Source organism: Prunus dulcis, chromosome 6 (assembly GCF_902201215.1).
Source record: "Prunus dulcis chromosome 6, ALMONDv2, whole genome shotgun sequence".
NCBI classification, from domain to species: Eukaryota; Viridiplantae; Streptophyta; class Magnoliopsida; order Rosales; family Rosaceae; genus Prunus; species Prunus dulcis.
Window position 1 is genome coordinate 26,343,704 of NC_047655.1, and position 17,018 is coordinate 26,360,721.

At 39.3% G+C, this 17,018-nt stretch overlaps 2 protein-coding genes across 2 annotated transcripts; one reads left to right on the top strand and one right to left on the bottom strand.

Moving 5' to 3' along the window:
* Window positions 1–9,594: 9,594 nt before the first annotated feature.
* On the bottom strand, window positions 9,595–10,791 carry LOC117632357 (peroxidase 5-like). The gene is made up of 2 exons (XM_034365806.1): window positions 10,512–10,791; window positions 9,595–10,409 (listed from the first exon to the last, which is right to left on the bottom strand). Exons 1-2 carry the CDS (start codon window positions 10,725–10,727, stop codon window positions 9,642–9,644), a joined length of 984 nt encoding a protein of 327 aa, XP_034221697.1. The 5' UTR covers window positions 10,728–10,791; the 3' UTR covers window positions 9,595–9,641.
* Window positions 10,792–12,560: 1,769 nt separating this feature from the next.
* Window positions 12,561–16,689, top strand: LOC117631657 (FACT complex subunit SPT16). Its single transcript, XM_034364926.1, has 2 exons — window positions 12,561–12,874; window positions 13,239–16,689. The coding sequence occupies exon 2, from the start codon at window positions 13,251–13,253 to the stop codon at window positions 16,464–16,466; it is 3,216 nt and encodes a 1,071-aa protein (XP_034220817.1). The 5' UTR covers window positions 12,561–12,874; window positions 13,239–13,250; the 3' UTR covers window positions 16,467–16,689.
* The last annotated feature ends 329 nt before the right edge of the window (window positions 16,690–17,018 follow it).

Here is a 17,018-nt window from a genome sequence, read left to right on the forward strand (position 1 = left end):
TGTTGGTTTTGTGATGGAATATGAGGTGCTGGAAATATGAGTTGCTTCAGCAGAGCTCTTTGTATTCACTTAGCTTGTGTTTGCAATGATAAGCTCAAAGGCTTTTTTAAAAGAGAACAAATATTCTAGAGAATACTTCCTAAAGAACCTAAAAGACATTGCATAGGAACTCTACCAATTTAATTAAGGACAGCTACAGCTGCTGCAATAAATAGAGATATTCTAGAAAATGAAGGAAGTGCATTAATTCCAACCCTCCCCCTTAATGGACTTTCTTCACAACTCCAATGAGCTCTCTTAAATAGCAAAACTTCTCTTGTGGAAGTGCCTTGGTGAGTATGTCTGCCAACTGCTCCTCTGTCCTGCAGTATTCAAGTGCAACTTCACCTTTCTCAATTGACTCTCGAATGAAATGGTACTTGATGGCAATGTGCTTTGTACGATCATGACTCACTGGATTTTTCCTAATGGCAATGGCAGATTTGTTGTCACAATATAATTTGGTGCCACCTTCTTGCTTTTCGCCAATGTCTTCAAGTATCCTTCTAAGCCATACAGCTTGTGATGCTGCCTTAGCTGCTGCAATGTACTCTGCTTCAGCAGTAGATTGTGCCACCACATTTTGCTTCTTTGATGCCCATGAACATATGCCGGAACCAAGTGAAAAAACATAGGCCGACGTGCTCTTCATATCGTCAAGACATCCTGCCCAATCACTGTCTGTGTAACCAATAAGCCTTGATTTTTCTACTGCTGTCAACAAAATTCCATAATCAAGTGTGCCTTGCAAGTATCTCAACACCCTTTTTGCAGCTCTAAAATGAATCTGACTTGGCTCTTGCATATAACGTGAAAGTAAACTTGCAGCAAACATAATATCTGGTCTAGTTGCCGTAAGATACAAAAAACTACCGACCAAACTTCTGTACTTCTTAGCATCTGCCTTCTTTGCACCATCAAACTTCCTCATTTTCTCATTTGCTATCAAAGGAGTAGCCACTGATTTGCAGCCCAGCAAATTGAACTTCTTGAGAATATTTTCAGCATATTTCTTTTGAGAAATGAAGATCCCATTTTCAGTTTGAGAAACTTCAATTCCCAAAAAATAATGAAGTAATCCCAGATCACTCATCTCATAGGTGCTCATCATATCCTTCTTGAACTGTTGGATCAAGTGTTCATCATTGCCCGTAAAGATCAAATCATCAACATACAATGAAACAATAAGAATAGAAGCTCCCTTCTTTAGGATGTAAAGTGTGGGCTCACTTTGGCTCTTTTGAAAACCACTATGTGAAAAATACTTATCAATTTCAGCATACCAAGTTCGGGGCGCCTGCTTTAGCCCATAAAGAGCCTTTTTCAACTTGTAAACTTTGTCTTCTCCCCCCTCAACAAGAAAACCTTGGGGTTGCTCAACATAAACCTCTTCTTTGAGCACTCCATTCAAGAATGCTGACTTCACATCAAGCTGATAAATCAACCAATTCTTTTGGGCAGCAAGAGCAATCAAAGTTCTAATTGTTTCAAGTCTTGCGACAGGAGCAAAAATTTCAAAAAAATCAATACCTGGCTTTTGAGTAAAACCTCTAGCCACGAGCCTTGCTTTGTGCTTTTGAATGCCTCCATCTTGATTAAACTTTGTCTTGAAAATCCATTTGACTCCAATCACATCTCTGTCTTTTGGAAGATCCACAAGCTCCCAAGTTTGATTTTTCTCGATCATTCTTATCTCATCCTTCATTGCTTTCACCCATACTTCATGCTTCTGGGCTTCTTCAAAGCTCTCTGGTTCTATACCAGAAAAGTTGCAAGTCTCATAAATATCATTCAAGCTTCTGGTTCTTAGTGGAGGACTTTCTGATGAAGAATAATTTGGGGAAACAGGTTCAGCGTTTGAATTGTTTCCGGCAGCTGCTGGTGTTTGAGGAGTGGCTTCTTCTTCTTGATGCTCTCCTAGAATCTCCCTTTGCTCTTGCACTAAAGCATATGGCATTTCCTGCACTTTATTTTCATTCCAATCCCATCTTGCTTTTTCATTAAAAACAACATCTCTACTCACAATTAACTTCTTAGTTTCAACATTATAAAGTCTGTAGCCTTTGGTGCTGGAACTGTATCCAACAAAGATGCATTTTTGGCTTTTATCATCAAATTTAGTTCTCTTTTCAGCAGGAATATGAGCATAACAGATACATCCAAAAATTTTGAGATGTCTTACCGAAGGCTTGAAACCACTCCAAGCTTCAAATGGAGTCTTGTTCTTGACAACTTTAGTTGGACTTCTGTTGAGAATATACACTGCTGTAAATACAGCTTCTGCCCAAAAACGTTTGGGTAGTCCTTTCTCATTCATCATTGAAGTAGCCATCTCAACAATTGTTCGATTTTTTCTCTCTGCGATCCCATTTTGTTGGGGACTATAGCTTGCTGTCAATTGCTTCCAAATTCCTTCATCTTTGCAATAATCTTCAAATTCTTGAGAGGTATACTCACCTCCTCTGTCACTTCGCATAACTTTAATGGTGCTGCCACTTTGCTTCTCCACTAATGCTTTGAATCTTTTGAACACAACAAAAGTTTCTGATTTTTCCTTCAAAAAATAAACCCAAGTCATCCTTGAAAAGTCGTCAATAAAGGTGAGAAAATACCTGTATTGACTTAAAGATGGAGTTTGCATTTTGCCACAGATATCAGTGTGTATAAGTTCCAGTGGTGCTTTTGCTCGCCACGTGCTTTGTCGAGGAAAAGAATTACGGTGTTGCTTGCCCATAATGCACCCTTCACATACATCGGTTGTTTCTTTAATTTCCGGCAGCCCGTTCACCATACTATTCTTCTGGAGTAGCTTCAGCCCCTGGAAGTTTAGATGACAAAATCTCTTGTGCCATAACCAAGAGTCCTGCACAACATCAGCTTTCATGGCAGCAACTTCAGCATATTGAAATTCAATGGGGAAATTTCTATTCCTCTCCATTTTCACCTTTGCAATCACCATCTCAACTGCATTTTTATCATAAATGATGCATGCACCATCTTGAAAAACAAGACGATAGCCATTCTCCACAAGTTGTCCAACACTAAGCAAATTTTGACTTAGTTTTGGAACAAGCAAGACATCATGAATCTGCTTCATCCCCTTCTTAGTTTTGACAGCAATTCTTCCTTTTCCTTTTGCCTCCACAATAGCACCATTACCCATTTTGATATTTGGAGTAGCTGAAGTATCCACATCAAGAAAAATATTTTCATTTCCTGACATGTGGTTGCTGCATCCACTGTCAAGATACCAGATGCTTTCTTTTTCCTCAAGGGCAGATAAACAAGTAGAGAACAAGTTTTCATTTCCATCATCATCATTCTTACTTTCAGAAAAATTTGCTTGGTTTGCTTTCTTGAATCTGCAGTTCTTCTCAACGTGCCCAAATTTGTTGCAATGATGGCACTTTGGCTTTCCATGGTTCCAACAATTTGATGTATCATGATTTGTTTTGTTACAAATCCTGCAGGAAGGCTGATTATCTTCAGAATTCGTACTTTTCCCATTCTTGGATTCATCTCTTTTGCTGGATTCTCCTTTCTTCCACCTTCTTTGCTCCCCCGTTCGCTGGTCATCTCTAGAATTGCCTTTCTTGGAGGACTTTTGAGATTTGAAACTTAGTTTTGATTGGAAAGCACTCTCAACAGATTGATCATTTCGTGTCAACCTTCTCTGCTCGTGAGACTTTAAAGAACCCATCAATTGTTCAATTGATAAGGTGGTGATGTCCTTGCACTCTTCAATAGCAGCAACAATGGGATCATATTTTTCAGGCAAGCTGATCAATATTTTTTCAACAACCCTCTGGTCAGATATCTCCTCACCAAGTGTTCTCATTTGATTCACAACTTCAGCTAGTCTGGAGGCATAATCTTGGATGCATTCAGATTCTTTCATCTTCATATTATAGAACTCCCTGCGCAAAGTCTGTAGCTTGATTGTTATGGCCTTGCTGTCACCTTGAAACTCCTTTTCTAATGTATCCCAGGCTTCTTTTGCTGTTTTAGCTCTTGTAATTCTTGGAAAAATGTCTGAAGTGACTCCGTTCTGAATCTTGGAGAGAGCCTTGGCATCTTTCATGACTTCTGCTTCGAACTTCTCTATTTCTGCTGCTGGAAGCTGACTTAGATCCTCTGGTTCTTGAAGCCCTCTTTCAACGAAGCTCCAAAGACCTTCTGACAACAGTATAGTTCTCATCTTCACCTTCCAGAAATTATAATTTCCACCTCCAAAGATTGGGAGAATAGAGTAGGAAACTGATGGACCTTCTTTGGCTCCTGATGACATCTTCTAGAATTGATTTCAACGCCCAGATATGATCGAACGTTGCTTTGATACCAGTTGTTGGTTTTGTGATGGAATATGAGGTGCTGGAAATATGAGTTGCTTCAGCAGAGCTCTTTGTATTCTGATTCACTTAGCTTGTGTTTACAATGATAAGCTCAAAGGCTTTTTTAAAAGAGAACAAATATTCTAGAGAATACTTCCTAGAGAACCTAAAAGACATTGCATAGGAACTCTACCAAATTAATTAAGGACAGCTACAGCTGCTGCAATAAATAGAGATATTCTAGAAAATGAAGGAAGTGCATTAATTCCAACAAGACCTGGTGCAGCTAGCCAAACTAGCCTCTGAGTCATGGGACTGAGCCACCAGTAGAGAGAACAGCAGGGATAGTGGGGAGGACTGGGACACAGCAGGGAGAGTGCGGGGTAGTTGATCGATGAGTGTCGGTGATCTCCATCATAGTCACTTGCTTAAACTGCGCAGGAGGGCTGCTGCTGTGCTGTGCCCTTTATCAAACAGATGATAGGCAACTCTTGCCCAACGCCATCCAGCTTTTTGCAGAGGTCAACATATTTCACTCAGATGGAGGATTCCGACATTGCGGGGGTCAATTGGCCACCCTTGCACTAACGTGGGTCTGCCCCTGGTAGCATCACTACTGATCTTCAACTTCTTCTTGCTGCTAACAACATCACCAACTGATCTTTTCCTATTTGCCACAATTTCATTTAACTTGGCTTTCAAGTCCCGCTGAGCTTCTTCCAACAGCGCACACAATGAATGAGTGACATCGTCGTGAATATTGATCTGTATAGTATTTAAAGTTTTACGGTGCCTGAAAAAGACATCAAAATCATGAACGGTAAATTCAAAACAGGTCATATGTACTTCTCCTCTGCTACAATTGCACTAGGGGATGCATGTGAAGGTGGTGCACAATGATCCAATCCCTCATCCTCCATGTTCTCTTCTTGCACGTTCGGGTCAATGCCCAGAGATGCATCAGTACCAGTTGGTGCACCAGGAGGATGAGGATGAGGATGAGAGATGCATCAGTACCAATTAGCATATTCTTATAATTTTGGGACTTATCGTCTGTTTGTATGAGATCCTCATCTAGCTTCTTCCCAAAAGAAGATGCGCACATTGAATTTTTTTTGAGAACACATATGTTTGTTTGTCCAAATGTGTGATTGATCCTTTTTAGAGATTACCTGCAGAACCAAGATGTTAACTGTTGCTTTAATTTGAAGAAATGAAAGCATGGAAAGATAAGCAAGTATCATAAGCGGCGATGCACTTGCCTCTTGAAGGAAATCGGCAACCCCTTTCCTCTCAGGACACTTCAATCCTCAAAAAATTGAAGACATCATCTCGCGGACCATGATAAACAATCTTCCCTTCTGGCATTCAAATAAGGTCATCAAAGAGTTCAAAGGTCTCCAGTGCAGGCTGAAGAAGAGAAACCAGTAAAGTAGCATCTGTTATATATGCACCAGCTTCTGAAGACAAGCAACAATCTGGAATGATGTGGAAATCCTAATGCCACAAACTATGCTCTGCAAGCAGTTACCTTGCTAACTAATAACTAATTGGATTTCACTATATATATGCTCCAAAATACAAACATACCAACAATTACTCAAATATGTTTGAACAAATGGTAACAAGCAAAATAAGCTTTCTGATTTAAAACAAAATGCACCTGTCTTCATTTTGTTTAATACACATCATCCCTTTAAATTTCAACATATCTCAGAATGGTATTCTTCACTTCTTTATGCCTAGTCAAAAATAGAAATATCTAGTAGCCCGGTTATATGTCAAATGTGTTCTGTTTATAAATGCAACTATAATGTGCCTACCTATGTGTACATTTGCAGAGACTTGAGAAAGAAATTAGTACACTCCTAAGTTTTGAAGACAATTCTATCATTTTATTCAGGCTAAACTATTTTATGTGTTGATATTGGGACTAACGCCAATTTGGCTTCTTTTAATCTGAACGCATTAGGATTTTATGCATACAAGCAAAAATAAATAAAGGTTTAGGGGGAAGTAGATAGTTATGAGAATCAAATAAACAATGTGACACACCAATAGAATGTGACCGTTTCAACCAAGCTAAGGCTGTTTCGGGCAAAACTGTCCTCAAGTTCCTTGGCGTTGAAGGAAGGTGGGGGAGGTGATCTTGGAGGGAAGCTCTTCCGTCTCTCGCCAACCAACTTTGAGTGCACTATCACAAGCTGTAAATGCAAGGATGTCAGCACATGACACTATTTTAGGGCATTTAGCCTCAATCTCAGTCTTGGCCTCATCGATCACTTTTAAGGCTCTTAAGCTCAGATTGTTTGCTGGATGTTCTTTTTCGGATGGTTTACCGGGAGTTGAATCAAGTAGGATAGAAGCATCACAACCCCGAAAGAACTCATGTTATTTGTGATTAATTAGCCTTCCCCACTAAGCAAGCAAGCTACCTCTCGAGCAAGTAAACTACCACTTACTCAGCATCAACAGGATATGAACTCCACTTGACTTTGTCTGTTTTCCATACACGTCTTAAAGGCTCGGTAAAATACAAGTTTAAAAAAAATAAAAAATAAAATACATGTATTGTACGTGTACGTACATATTTTTCATGTTTAATACACATGTTTTGTACAAAATTTTCAATAATACACACAAACTTCAAGTATTATACACATAATTTCCACATATTATTGATTAAAAATAATATATATTAAAATATTAAAATAAATTATTGTAGGATATTATATACAGGCTGAACTTTTCAGTTGTAACTTGCCAAAATTATAATTTTTTAAAAAATAAATAGTACGGCCGAGCGGCTATACTGGGTTCTTTAATTTTTTTTATAAATCGTACGGCCGCGCGGCTATACTATTGAAATATAATAACGCGTATAGCCGCTCGGCTATACTCCGTTATTTTAAAATTTTTTTATTCAAATTAATCGTATAGCTGGCCGGCTGTATACTCGGTGTTTTTAAATGTCTTTTCCAATTAATAGTATAGCCTCCAATTAATAATATAGCCGCACGGCTATACTATTTTTGGGTCTATTTTTTATAAATAAATAGTACAGCCGCGCGTCTACTTTTAAACATAATATATTAAAAGAATATAGAACGACTATACGTGTTTTAAAATTTTTCCTTAAATTAATAGTATAGCCGCGCGGCTATATCGCTTAATATATTATTTTCAAACAGTATAGCCGGCTTTTAAACATAATATATTAAAAGAATATAGAACGACTATACGTGTTTTTAAATTTTTCCTTAAATTAATAGTATAGCCGCGCGGCTATATCGCTTAATATATTATTTTCAAACAGTATAGCCGGCCCGGCTATACTTGGGTCCTTTTTTTTTAAAATTTTTTTAAAAAAAAATAAATAGTGGAATGATGTTTTTAATCTTTTTTCTTTAAATAAAAGGCCAAATTACACTTTCTGGTTGTGTGAACTGTACTATTCATTTACTTTGCATTTTCAGTCTCTGTTCTTGTAATATTGGAAATATTAGTTCTGTAGTTTTGTTCATGTCCAAATCTCAGGGAAGATGGGCAAATGTAAGATGTTAATTTTCAATTTCACATGTAACAGAATTTCACCTCCAGCCGATATATATGTTAAACAAGTAAGTGGGTCCAAATGTAATGTGAGAAGTAGTTCTTCGAATAAGGCTCATGGTCACGGGACAAAGAGATTAGCAAGAAACTAGTGAAGTGAGGTGACTCTTCTTCTTTATTTCTAGGGCTGCTACAATGACACACCATCACATTTATCAACCATAACATATATATAGATAAACTAGTACAACGTGTGGCAGCCAAGTGAGAACCCTATCTTGGTAGCTACATCCTCTGCTAGCATTACAAGAACTTAGAGCTGATCACCCAGCACGTTGTTCTAGACCCAGCACTGAACACCCCCACAAACCAGAAAAAACACACTAATTAAGACTAAACCAAACACAAATTAAGACCTAATGAAAGATTTCAAACAGACCATTAAAACCAGATACAATTAGCAGACCCTGGTGCAGCTAGCCAAACTGGTCTCTGAGTCATGGTGTAAATGGGACTGAGCCACCAGCAGAAGGAACAGCAGGGATAGTGGGGAGGACTGGGACTGGAACACAGCCTCCAGGGAGAGTGCAGAGGCCTGATGGTCCAAAGCTAACCCCAGTAACAAACCCTGGAGGGCCTGGGAAGATGCCTCCTGCAGCTCCTCCATAGAAGTTCTGAGGCTCATCAACGCCCTTTCCATTCTCATCATGACTCTTGATCCGCCTTCCTCCTTCAACATGCAATGCAGCAACCAATAGGATAGTGGTCAGGATCAGCACCACCTTATTCACTCTCTCCATGCTGACCTTTTGCTGCTTTGAGCTCTCTCTCTCTCTCTCTCTCTCTCTCTCTCTACAGTTTTGAGTCACACTCTAAAATTTGTTACAGGGGGTGAAGGAAGATCATAGCAAACCCACCCTTCTTATAGTACAAAAGATCTCCATTTCAGGATAATCAAAATAACCCTTTTCCCTTAATTACCATACATGGAATAGGGATGCTTGCCTTGCTAAATGCAGTGGTTTAACTTATGGGACTTCAATTAATTCAAGGTCATTTTGGAAAATTCAAGTGACTGATATTTAACCATGGTAAAAATGACACTAACTAACCAGTTTTAAGTGAAGTTATTATTAGGTGTAGGTGGGGAGATGCCAACTGACCATCCCTCCTCCATCCCTCTAGTGGGATTTTATGGCATTGGTGTAGAATTTATGGTGGTACCTAACACAAACTAAGATGGGTAAGAGCCCTTAAATCCCAAGACATTGGCATATTCCTTGCACTTTATTACCTTTGCAGTTTAATCTACTGCCCTGCTTTAATTCATAAACCTACCACACTGAGAACAGATGTGACTTGGCAGAAAGAGGGAGCATTTTGATATTCAATTTCACTGAATTCAGTCTTTGACAAGTTGGGTTGGACCAACAAATTAGTTTAGTTACTTTAGTACAATTCTTTTGGTTACACATGGTATTATTAATTCATTTGTTTTAATTATTTATATGAAGATGTTGATTGCCACATGGTTGAAAGTTCAAACTTAATGCATAGGTTTGCGATTGGAGTGTTTATTAAAAATTAAACACAAAAAGCTTACTAATAAACAAGTTTAATGAATCATTAATGAATCAATTTCATACAATTATGTGTGTGTGACCAGCAAAACAAAGCTCCAATTTGATCATGGAGCCAATAAATCCCTATATATGTGTTCTAGTTCACAACCTTGCAGTTGTTCCTGATCTCACCTTGCCTTCCTGTGAGGACATCAATGGAGCCCATTTTCACCATGGCTGCTGCAAACTTATTAGCCCAAGCTGCACCAAATCTGGCATTGTTCCTCACAATCCCGGCTGTCGAACGGCTTGTAAGAAGAGTTTGATCTGATGTAAGCAGGCCATGATGGTTCTTCAAATCAGTATAGTACTTGTTGTCAAGCCTATTTGGTGTAAGAACATCAAGTGGCACCGTAACTCCATCATTGTTTGATGATCTAGGGCACTTCTTTTTCAAGTTCCTAGCAAAAATGGGATCCATTGAAGGGTCTTGTGGATGAGTGGCATTGAAGAAATACAAGCGATCAGAGAAGGAAGAACAATGTGACACGCCAATAGAATGTGCCCCAGATAATGTGACCATTTCATCCAAGCTAAGGCCTTTTCGGGCGAAACTATCCTCAAGTTGCTTGGCGTTGAAGGAAGGTGGGGGGAGGTGCTGCGTAGGCTCATCTTGGAGGGAAACTCTTCCGTCTCGCCTCCCCGAAGGCACATCATAATTTATCCCACCAACTTTGAGTGCACTGTCACGAGCAGCAAATGCAAGGATGTCAGCACATGACACGGTTTTGGGGCATTTAGCTTCAATCTCGGCCTTGGCCTCATCGATCACTTCAAAGCCTCTCAAGCTCGGATTGTTTGCTGGATGTTCTTTTTCGGATGGTTGTCCAGGAGTTGAATCAAGTAGGATAGAGGCATCACAACCCTGAAACAATAAAGAACACATGTTAGTTGTGATTAATTATTAGTTCTAATATACTTAATTATAAAATATAGAATATTATTCATGCATGTGAATGAAGCTTACCCTAACAAAGCAATCATGGAAATGCATTCTGATGAGGCCAGCAGCTATGCTTGGATTCTTTGCCACAGCTTTGTTCACAGCTTTTCTCACAATTGCCTCTGCAGAAGGACAACTCCGTTGATAGAAACCGACTTTCGGAGCTGCTGATGCCATGAAGACCACCATAGATATGGCCAAAAAGAAGATCACACTCATTCTTAACATTGCGGCACTCATTTTCAACACCTAAATTTGATCAAATGAATACTGTACTGAAAGAGAAAATTATATGAAAAAAGATGAGGAAGTGAGCTGTGGAGAGATGGAGATGATGGAAATAGCTGATCTTAATTGCATATTTATAGTTTAATTAAGAAGAATGGTGAAGTTCTGATTTGGTAAAACGTGTGTAGCTATAGCTAGCTGCAGAGCACAAACTTGAAGCTGTCTAAGTTTGAACAGTTCCATTTGAAATCTGCATGGTTGGAACTTTCAATGTTAATATATTTTTTTTCTTTTTTTTTGAAAGATGTCAACTGGCAATGAAGAGGATGATTAGGAAACTTCCCAAGCACCACTTGCAAATCACAAATAATACTCATATTTAACACAAAGATTATAGCAAAAAGAAACAAGCTTGGTGAGAAATTAAAAACCATCAAAGAACTAGATTTGGTGTTTGACCAATGCTTCAATCAACTGATATCTTGTTGAAACGAGCAAAAGCAAATAAAATATTTATATCCTGACTAAGTCAATGGCATTGCATTGCAGGCCTCCCTTTCTGTTCATTGGTGATGACTAAGTAAGCCAAGCAACCCAGAAAACAAAACAAATATATTTAATATAAAAAAAAGTTGGTAAACGACCAAGCAAGTATGACAAAGACAGCCATGGCATTAGATTAGATGTTAACCCTTCTTTTGTTTTGAGGGACACGTTCTTGTCAGATCTAAATTTCAATGACACGAGCCTGGTACTGAAAATGTTCATATGCATCACAAACATGAACTGATTAAGCGAGTTTGGATTGGACCAAGCCATTTGAGTTCAGTCTCAGGAATTGGACTCATTCATGCACAAATATTGTGTTGGTTGAAATATAAAAGATTCCAAGGTGCTTCACGCCTGCCCTATTGCATTCGATTTTTGATCATCCTTTCTCGTACATAAAAAAATCCTAATTTAAACCACACATTTGTTTCTATTGGCTCCTAAGATGAAACCACACATTTGTTTCTGTTGTTGTAAGTAGTATGACTTAATTTTTTTTAACTGGTTATTTTGACTTATGGAGGGTTAATAACAGAACACAAATAATGAGACATAGGAGATTAGGATAATTAGCAAGTTTAATGAAAGGTTATAATTTGTTCATTAAAAAAAAAAAAAAAATTAAAACATTGACTCGGTTAGTTGGTATTTTTTTTTTTCCTTTCAAATTTGTCACAAAATTGATTTGATGGCTGACCAGTGACCACCACTGCTTCTCAGGAACACAATCACATGCCCACCAAACACAATCTACTAAGACTACTAATCTTTGTTCCCAAACACAAATGTTTGTGGCATTGCCAAAATTGTAGCATAGTAAATACCAAATTGTAACAAGAAGATAGTAATTATTTGTCTGTTTGTTTTTTTTTTTTTTTTGCTACAATTAAAAATAAAATTGCATTGTTTGAGAATTAAACTTAAAATGGGAAAAATCAGAGAATCGGACGGTTCACCGCTCATCATCACAGGTACTTATTCCCATCAAATCATGATTTCCCGCCTTATTTTCAACACAGCCCAATGTCTTTCCCGCCACCGCTTAAGCGAAACGACGTCGCGAGGCCAAGCGCTGAGCACCTGGTCCTGTTTCCCTCTCAAAGAAACGACGCCGTCATGCTAAAAACCCCTTGTCCTGACAGAACAGAACCATATCCCCCAAAACACCCCTCTAAGAAATCTCAATGACAGCAAAAAACGACCTACAAGGGAAGTCATAAGGCTTAATGTTCAGTCCTTTTTCGTCACAACAGAAAAATCAGTTTCCTTCAAGTCCCTCTTCGAGAGCCCTCGAAAATCATAAATCTTTCACTCGCACTCTGGTTCAGAAACCTTTCTTCTCTAGTTTTTTCATTTTCATCGTTTTTGTTATCCAAAGCAAACCCCTTCAAATCCCTCTTTCTATCTCTCTCTCTCTCTCTCATCCTTAGTTCTGAAACCCTAAGTTTTCTTTCTCACTCTATCTCTTTCTCTATATATATATATTTGCTTTTTGGTTAATTTTATCGGGGACTTGTCGCCGCCAAGCCCTAGGGTCCGAAACCAGAACCCTAATTCACATTACGAAACCGCAGAAGTTCGCAGAAGGCTATCTCTGAAGTTTCAGAAAGGTGAGTTTCTTGTTCTTTTCTCGCTGCTTATACATGAATTAAGTGGTTTTCGCAGTAATTTTCTATGTTTGGGGAAGGAAATAGGAAAACCTAATTTGTTCATCAGTTGAAGATTTATGAATAGAAAATTAAAGGGGGACGATAACAATGATGCTCAGGGTTTTGCTAGATTTTCTAAGACTGGCGATGGCCATAGAATGCGAACTTACGCGAAACCCTAATTTACAATTTGGCTTTTTAGGGTTTTATAGCTAAACTATTTGAGTTTATTTCTGAATATTGAGAAAGTGTGAATTTTTTTTTCTTATTTTTTTTAAAAATTTAATTGGCAGAAAGTGATTAGTTGGCTCTTTGTCTTATGTAGAAATTGTTCTTAATGGCTGATCATCGAAATGGAAATAGCCAACCCCCTAATGGAAAAACCAGCACTGGAGCAGGAAGTGCCTATTCCATTGATGTGAAAAAATTCAGTGAGAGATTGAAGTTACTTTATTCTCACTGGAATGAACATCGATCTGATTTGTGGGGTTCTTCTGATGTTCTTGCAATAGCAACACCGCCAGCATCAGAGGATTTGCGTTACCTTAAATCTTCAGCATTGAATATATGGCTGGTAGGTTATGAGTTTCCGGAGACGATCATGGTTTTCATGAAGAAGCAGATTCATTTCTTGTGCAGCCAGAAGAAGGTGTCTTTGCTTGAAGTTGTAAAAAAGCCTGCCAAGGAAGCTGTGGGTGTAGATGTTGTGATGCATGTGAAGGTAAAGAGTGATGATGGCAGTGGTTTGATGGATGCAATTTTCCATGCCATTCGTGCTCAATTGAAGGCTGATGGCCATGATACTGCTGTTGTTGGACACATAGCAAGGGAGGTCCCTGAGGGAAATCTCTTGGAATCATGGTCTGAGAAGCTGAAGAGTGCAAATTTTCAGCTAGGTGATGTAACAAATGGGTTGTCTGAATTGTTTGCTGTTAAGGACAATGATGAGCTTGTGAATGTCAAGAGAGCTGCTTTCTTGACTACTAATGTCATGAATAATATCGTGGTTCCAAAGCTTGAGACTGTTATTGATGAGGAGAAGAAAGTCACCCATTCTTCTTTTATGGATGAGACAGAGAAAGCTATACTGGAACCCTCTAAAGCTGGAGCAAAGCTCAAGGCTGAGAATGTTGACATCTGTTACCCGCCGATTTTTCAGAGTGGAGGACAGTTCGATCTCAGACCCAGTGCTGCCAGCAATGATGAGTTGCTTTATTATGATTCTGCTAGCGTGATCATATGTGCAGTTGGGTCCCGCTACAAGAGTTACTGCTCAAATGTTGCCAGGTCTTTTTTGATTGATGCTACTTCATATCAGAGCAAAGCATATGAAGTTCTTCTCAAGGCACATGATGCAGCCATTGGCGAGTTGAAGCCTGGGAAAAAAGTCAGTGCTGCTTATCAAGCAGCCATTTCTGTGGTGAAGAAGGAGGCTCCTGAATTTCCTGAATTTGTACCTAATCTGACAAAATCGGCTGGGACAGGTATTGGACTTGAGTTCCGTGAGTCTGGGTTGAATATTAATGCAAAGAATGAACGGGTGGTTAAAGCAGGCATGGTGTTTAATGTGTCACTCGGTTTTCAGAACCTGCAGACTGGTCGCAGTAATCCAAAGAACCAGAACTTCTCTTTGTTGCTAGCGGACACCGTGGTGATCAACAATGACAAGCCGGAGGTGGTGACAATTAAAAGTTCTAAGGCTCTTAAGGATGTGGCATACTCCTTTAATGAAGATGAAGACGAACCTAAACCTAAAAAGGCGAAAGTTGAGGCTAATGGGACGGAGGCATTGATGTCTAAGACAACACTGAGGTCAGACAATCATGAGATTTCAAAGGAGGAACTCCGCAGGCAGCATCAGGCCGAACTTGCTCGTCAGAAAAATGAAGAAACTGCTCGTAGACTTGCTGGTGCTGGATCTGGGTCGGGTGACAATCGTTCTGCAGCGAAGGCTTTAACGGATTTAATTGCCTACAAGAATGTAAATGATCTCCCTCCTCCGAGAGATCTGATGATTCAGATTGACCAGAAGAACGAAGCTGTTCTGTTGCCTATTTATGGGAGTATGATCCCTTTTCATGTTGCCACTATAAGGACAGTTTCCAGCCAACAGGACACCAATCGGAATTGTTATATCAGAATCATCTTTAATGTGCCCGGGACTCCTTTCAGTCCTCATGATGTAAACTCCTTGAAGAACCTTGGGTCTATATATTTAAAGGAAGTTTCATTTCGATCCAAGGACCCAAGGCACATAAGTGAAGTGGTACAGGTGATTAAAAACCTGCGAAGGCAAGTTGTGGCCAGGGAGTCTGAGAGAGCTGAGAGGGCAACACTGGTTACTCAGGAGAAACTCCAACTAGCTGGTAACAGATTTAAGCCAATAAGATTGTCTGACCTTTGGATTCGACCTGTTTTTGGTGGCCGTGGAAGAAAGATTCCTGGTACTCTTGAAGCTCATGCGAACGGGTTTCGTTTTTCTACCACCAGGCAAGATGAGCGTGTGGACGTAATGTTTCCAAATATTAAGCATGCTTTTTTCCAGCCAGCAGAGAATGAGATGATCACTCTCCTCCACTTTCATCTGCATAATCACATTATGGTGGGCACCAAGAAAACCAAAGACGTGCAATTCTATGTTGAGGTGATGGATGTAGTTCAGACCTTGGGAGGTGGAAAGAGGTCTGCCTATGACCCAGATGAGATTGAAGAAGAACAACGGGAGAGGGATAGGAAGAACAAAATCAACATGGATTTTCAGAGCTTTGTGAATCGGGTGAATGATCTTTGGGGGCAGCCTCAGTTTAATGGCCTTGACCTTGAGTTTGATCAACCTCTGAGAGAGCTTGGTTTCCATGGTGTACCTTATAAATCCTCAGCGTTTATTGTCCCTACTTCAACCTGCTTGGTTGAACTGATAGAAACTCCTTTCCTTGTCGTCAGTCTAAGTGAGATTGAAATTGTGAATCTGGAAAGAGTTGGGCTTGGACAGAAGAATTTTGACATGACAATTGTATTCAAGGATTTCAAACGGGATGTTCTTCGGATTGACTCGATCCCTTCCACAGCGCTTGATGGTATCAAGGAATGGCTCGACACGACAGACCTCAAGTATTATGAGAGCAGGCTGAATCTGAACTGGCGACAGATTCTGAAGACAATTACTGATGACCCACAGAGCTTCATTGATGATGGAGGTTGGGAATTTTTGAATTTGGAAGCATCTGATTCAGAGTCTGATCACTCAGTGGAGTCAGACAAGGGTTACGAACCATCTGATGTGGAACCTGAATCGGAATCGGAGGATGATGCTTCTGATAGTGAATCGCTTGTGGAGTCAGAGGACGAGTCGGAGGAAGATTCAGAAGCAGACTCAGAGGAAGAGTTGGGGAAGACATGGGAAGAGTTGGAGAGAGAAGCTAGCAATGCAGATAGGGAGAAAGGGAACGAGTCAGACAGCGAGGAGGATAGGAAGAGAAGGAAAATGAAGGCTTTTGGGAAGTCTCGAGCCCCTCCAAGTAGTAGCATCCCAAAGCGGACCAAGTTGAGATAGATTGTCCTATTGTTTGTTTGTCTTAGCCGTTATATTGAAGTGGTTTCCTGACCTAGCTTGGAACTTTTATTTTCTACTAGTTTGTTTTTAAGGAATTTCCTCGTCATTTTGGTCTTCCTAAATAGATTATGTTGCAGACAAGACTTGACCTTTTGCTTGTAAATTGATAGCATGATTAGCATCCTTGCTGGAAGTAAAAGCTTTATCGTCTATTTTTATGGTTTGTATTTCTTTAGATTTTCGATTGCCCCATTTTGTTACTGTAATTCCGCAGTTAGAAGTATTTGATTTGCCAAAAAGGGCTAAAAAAAAACTCTTGTTTTTGCCGAAATGCTTACAGTTGTTATGTTGATCCAAAAACACGGAGTAGTTAATTATATACCTTTCTTTTGTCAGATTAATAGTTTAACCAATTTCTTTTTAACTGAATTTAACTTCAGCGAGAAGGGCTTTTAACGGATTTAATTGATGCCTACATCAATTTATGTAAATAATGATCTCCCTCCTCCAACTCAAAGAGAGTTGTGATGATGATTTGTATTGACCCGAAGA

What these genes read in the sequence shown, in the direction of transcription:
- LOC117632357 (XM_034365806.1), bottom strand. Translation starts at nt 10,727, where the DNA reads ATGAGTGCCGCAATGTTAAGAATGAGTGTGATCTTCTTTTTGGCCATA. An exon ending in TCCATGATTGCTTTGTTAGG is followed by an intron (nt 10,410 to 10,511) that starts GTAAGCTTCATT and finishes TTATTGTTTCAG; the next exon opens with GGTTGTGATGCCTCTATCCT.
- LOC117631657 (XM_034364926.1), top strand. Translation starts at nt 13,251, where the DNA reads ATGGCTGATCATCGAAATGGAAATAGCCAACCCCCTAATGGAAAAACC.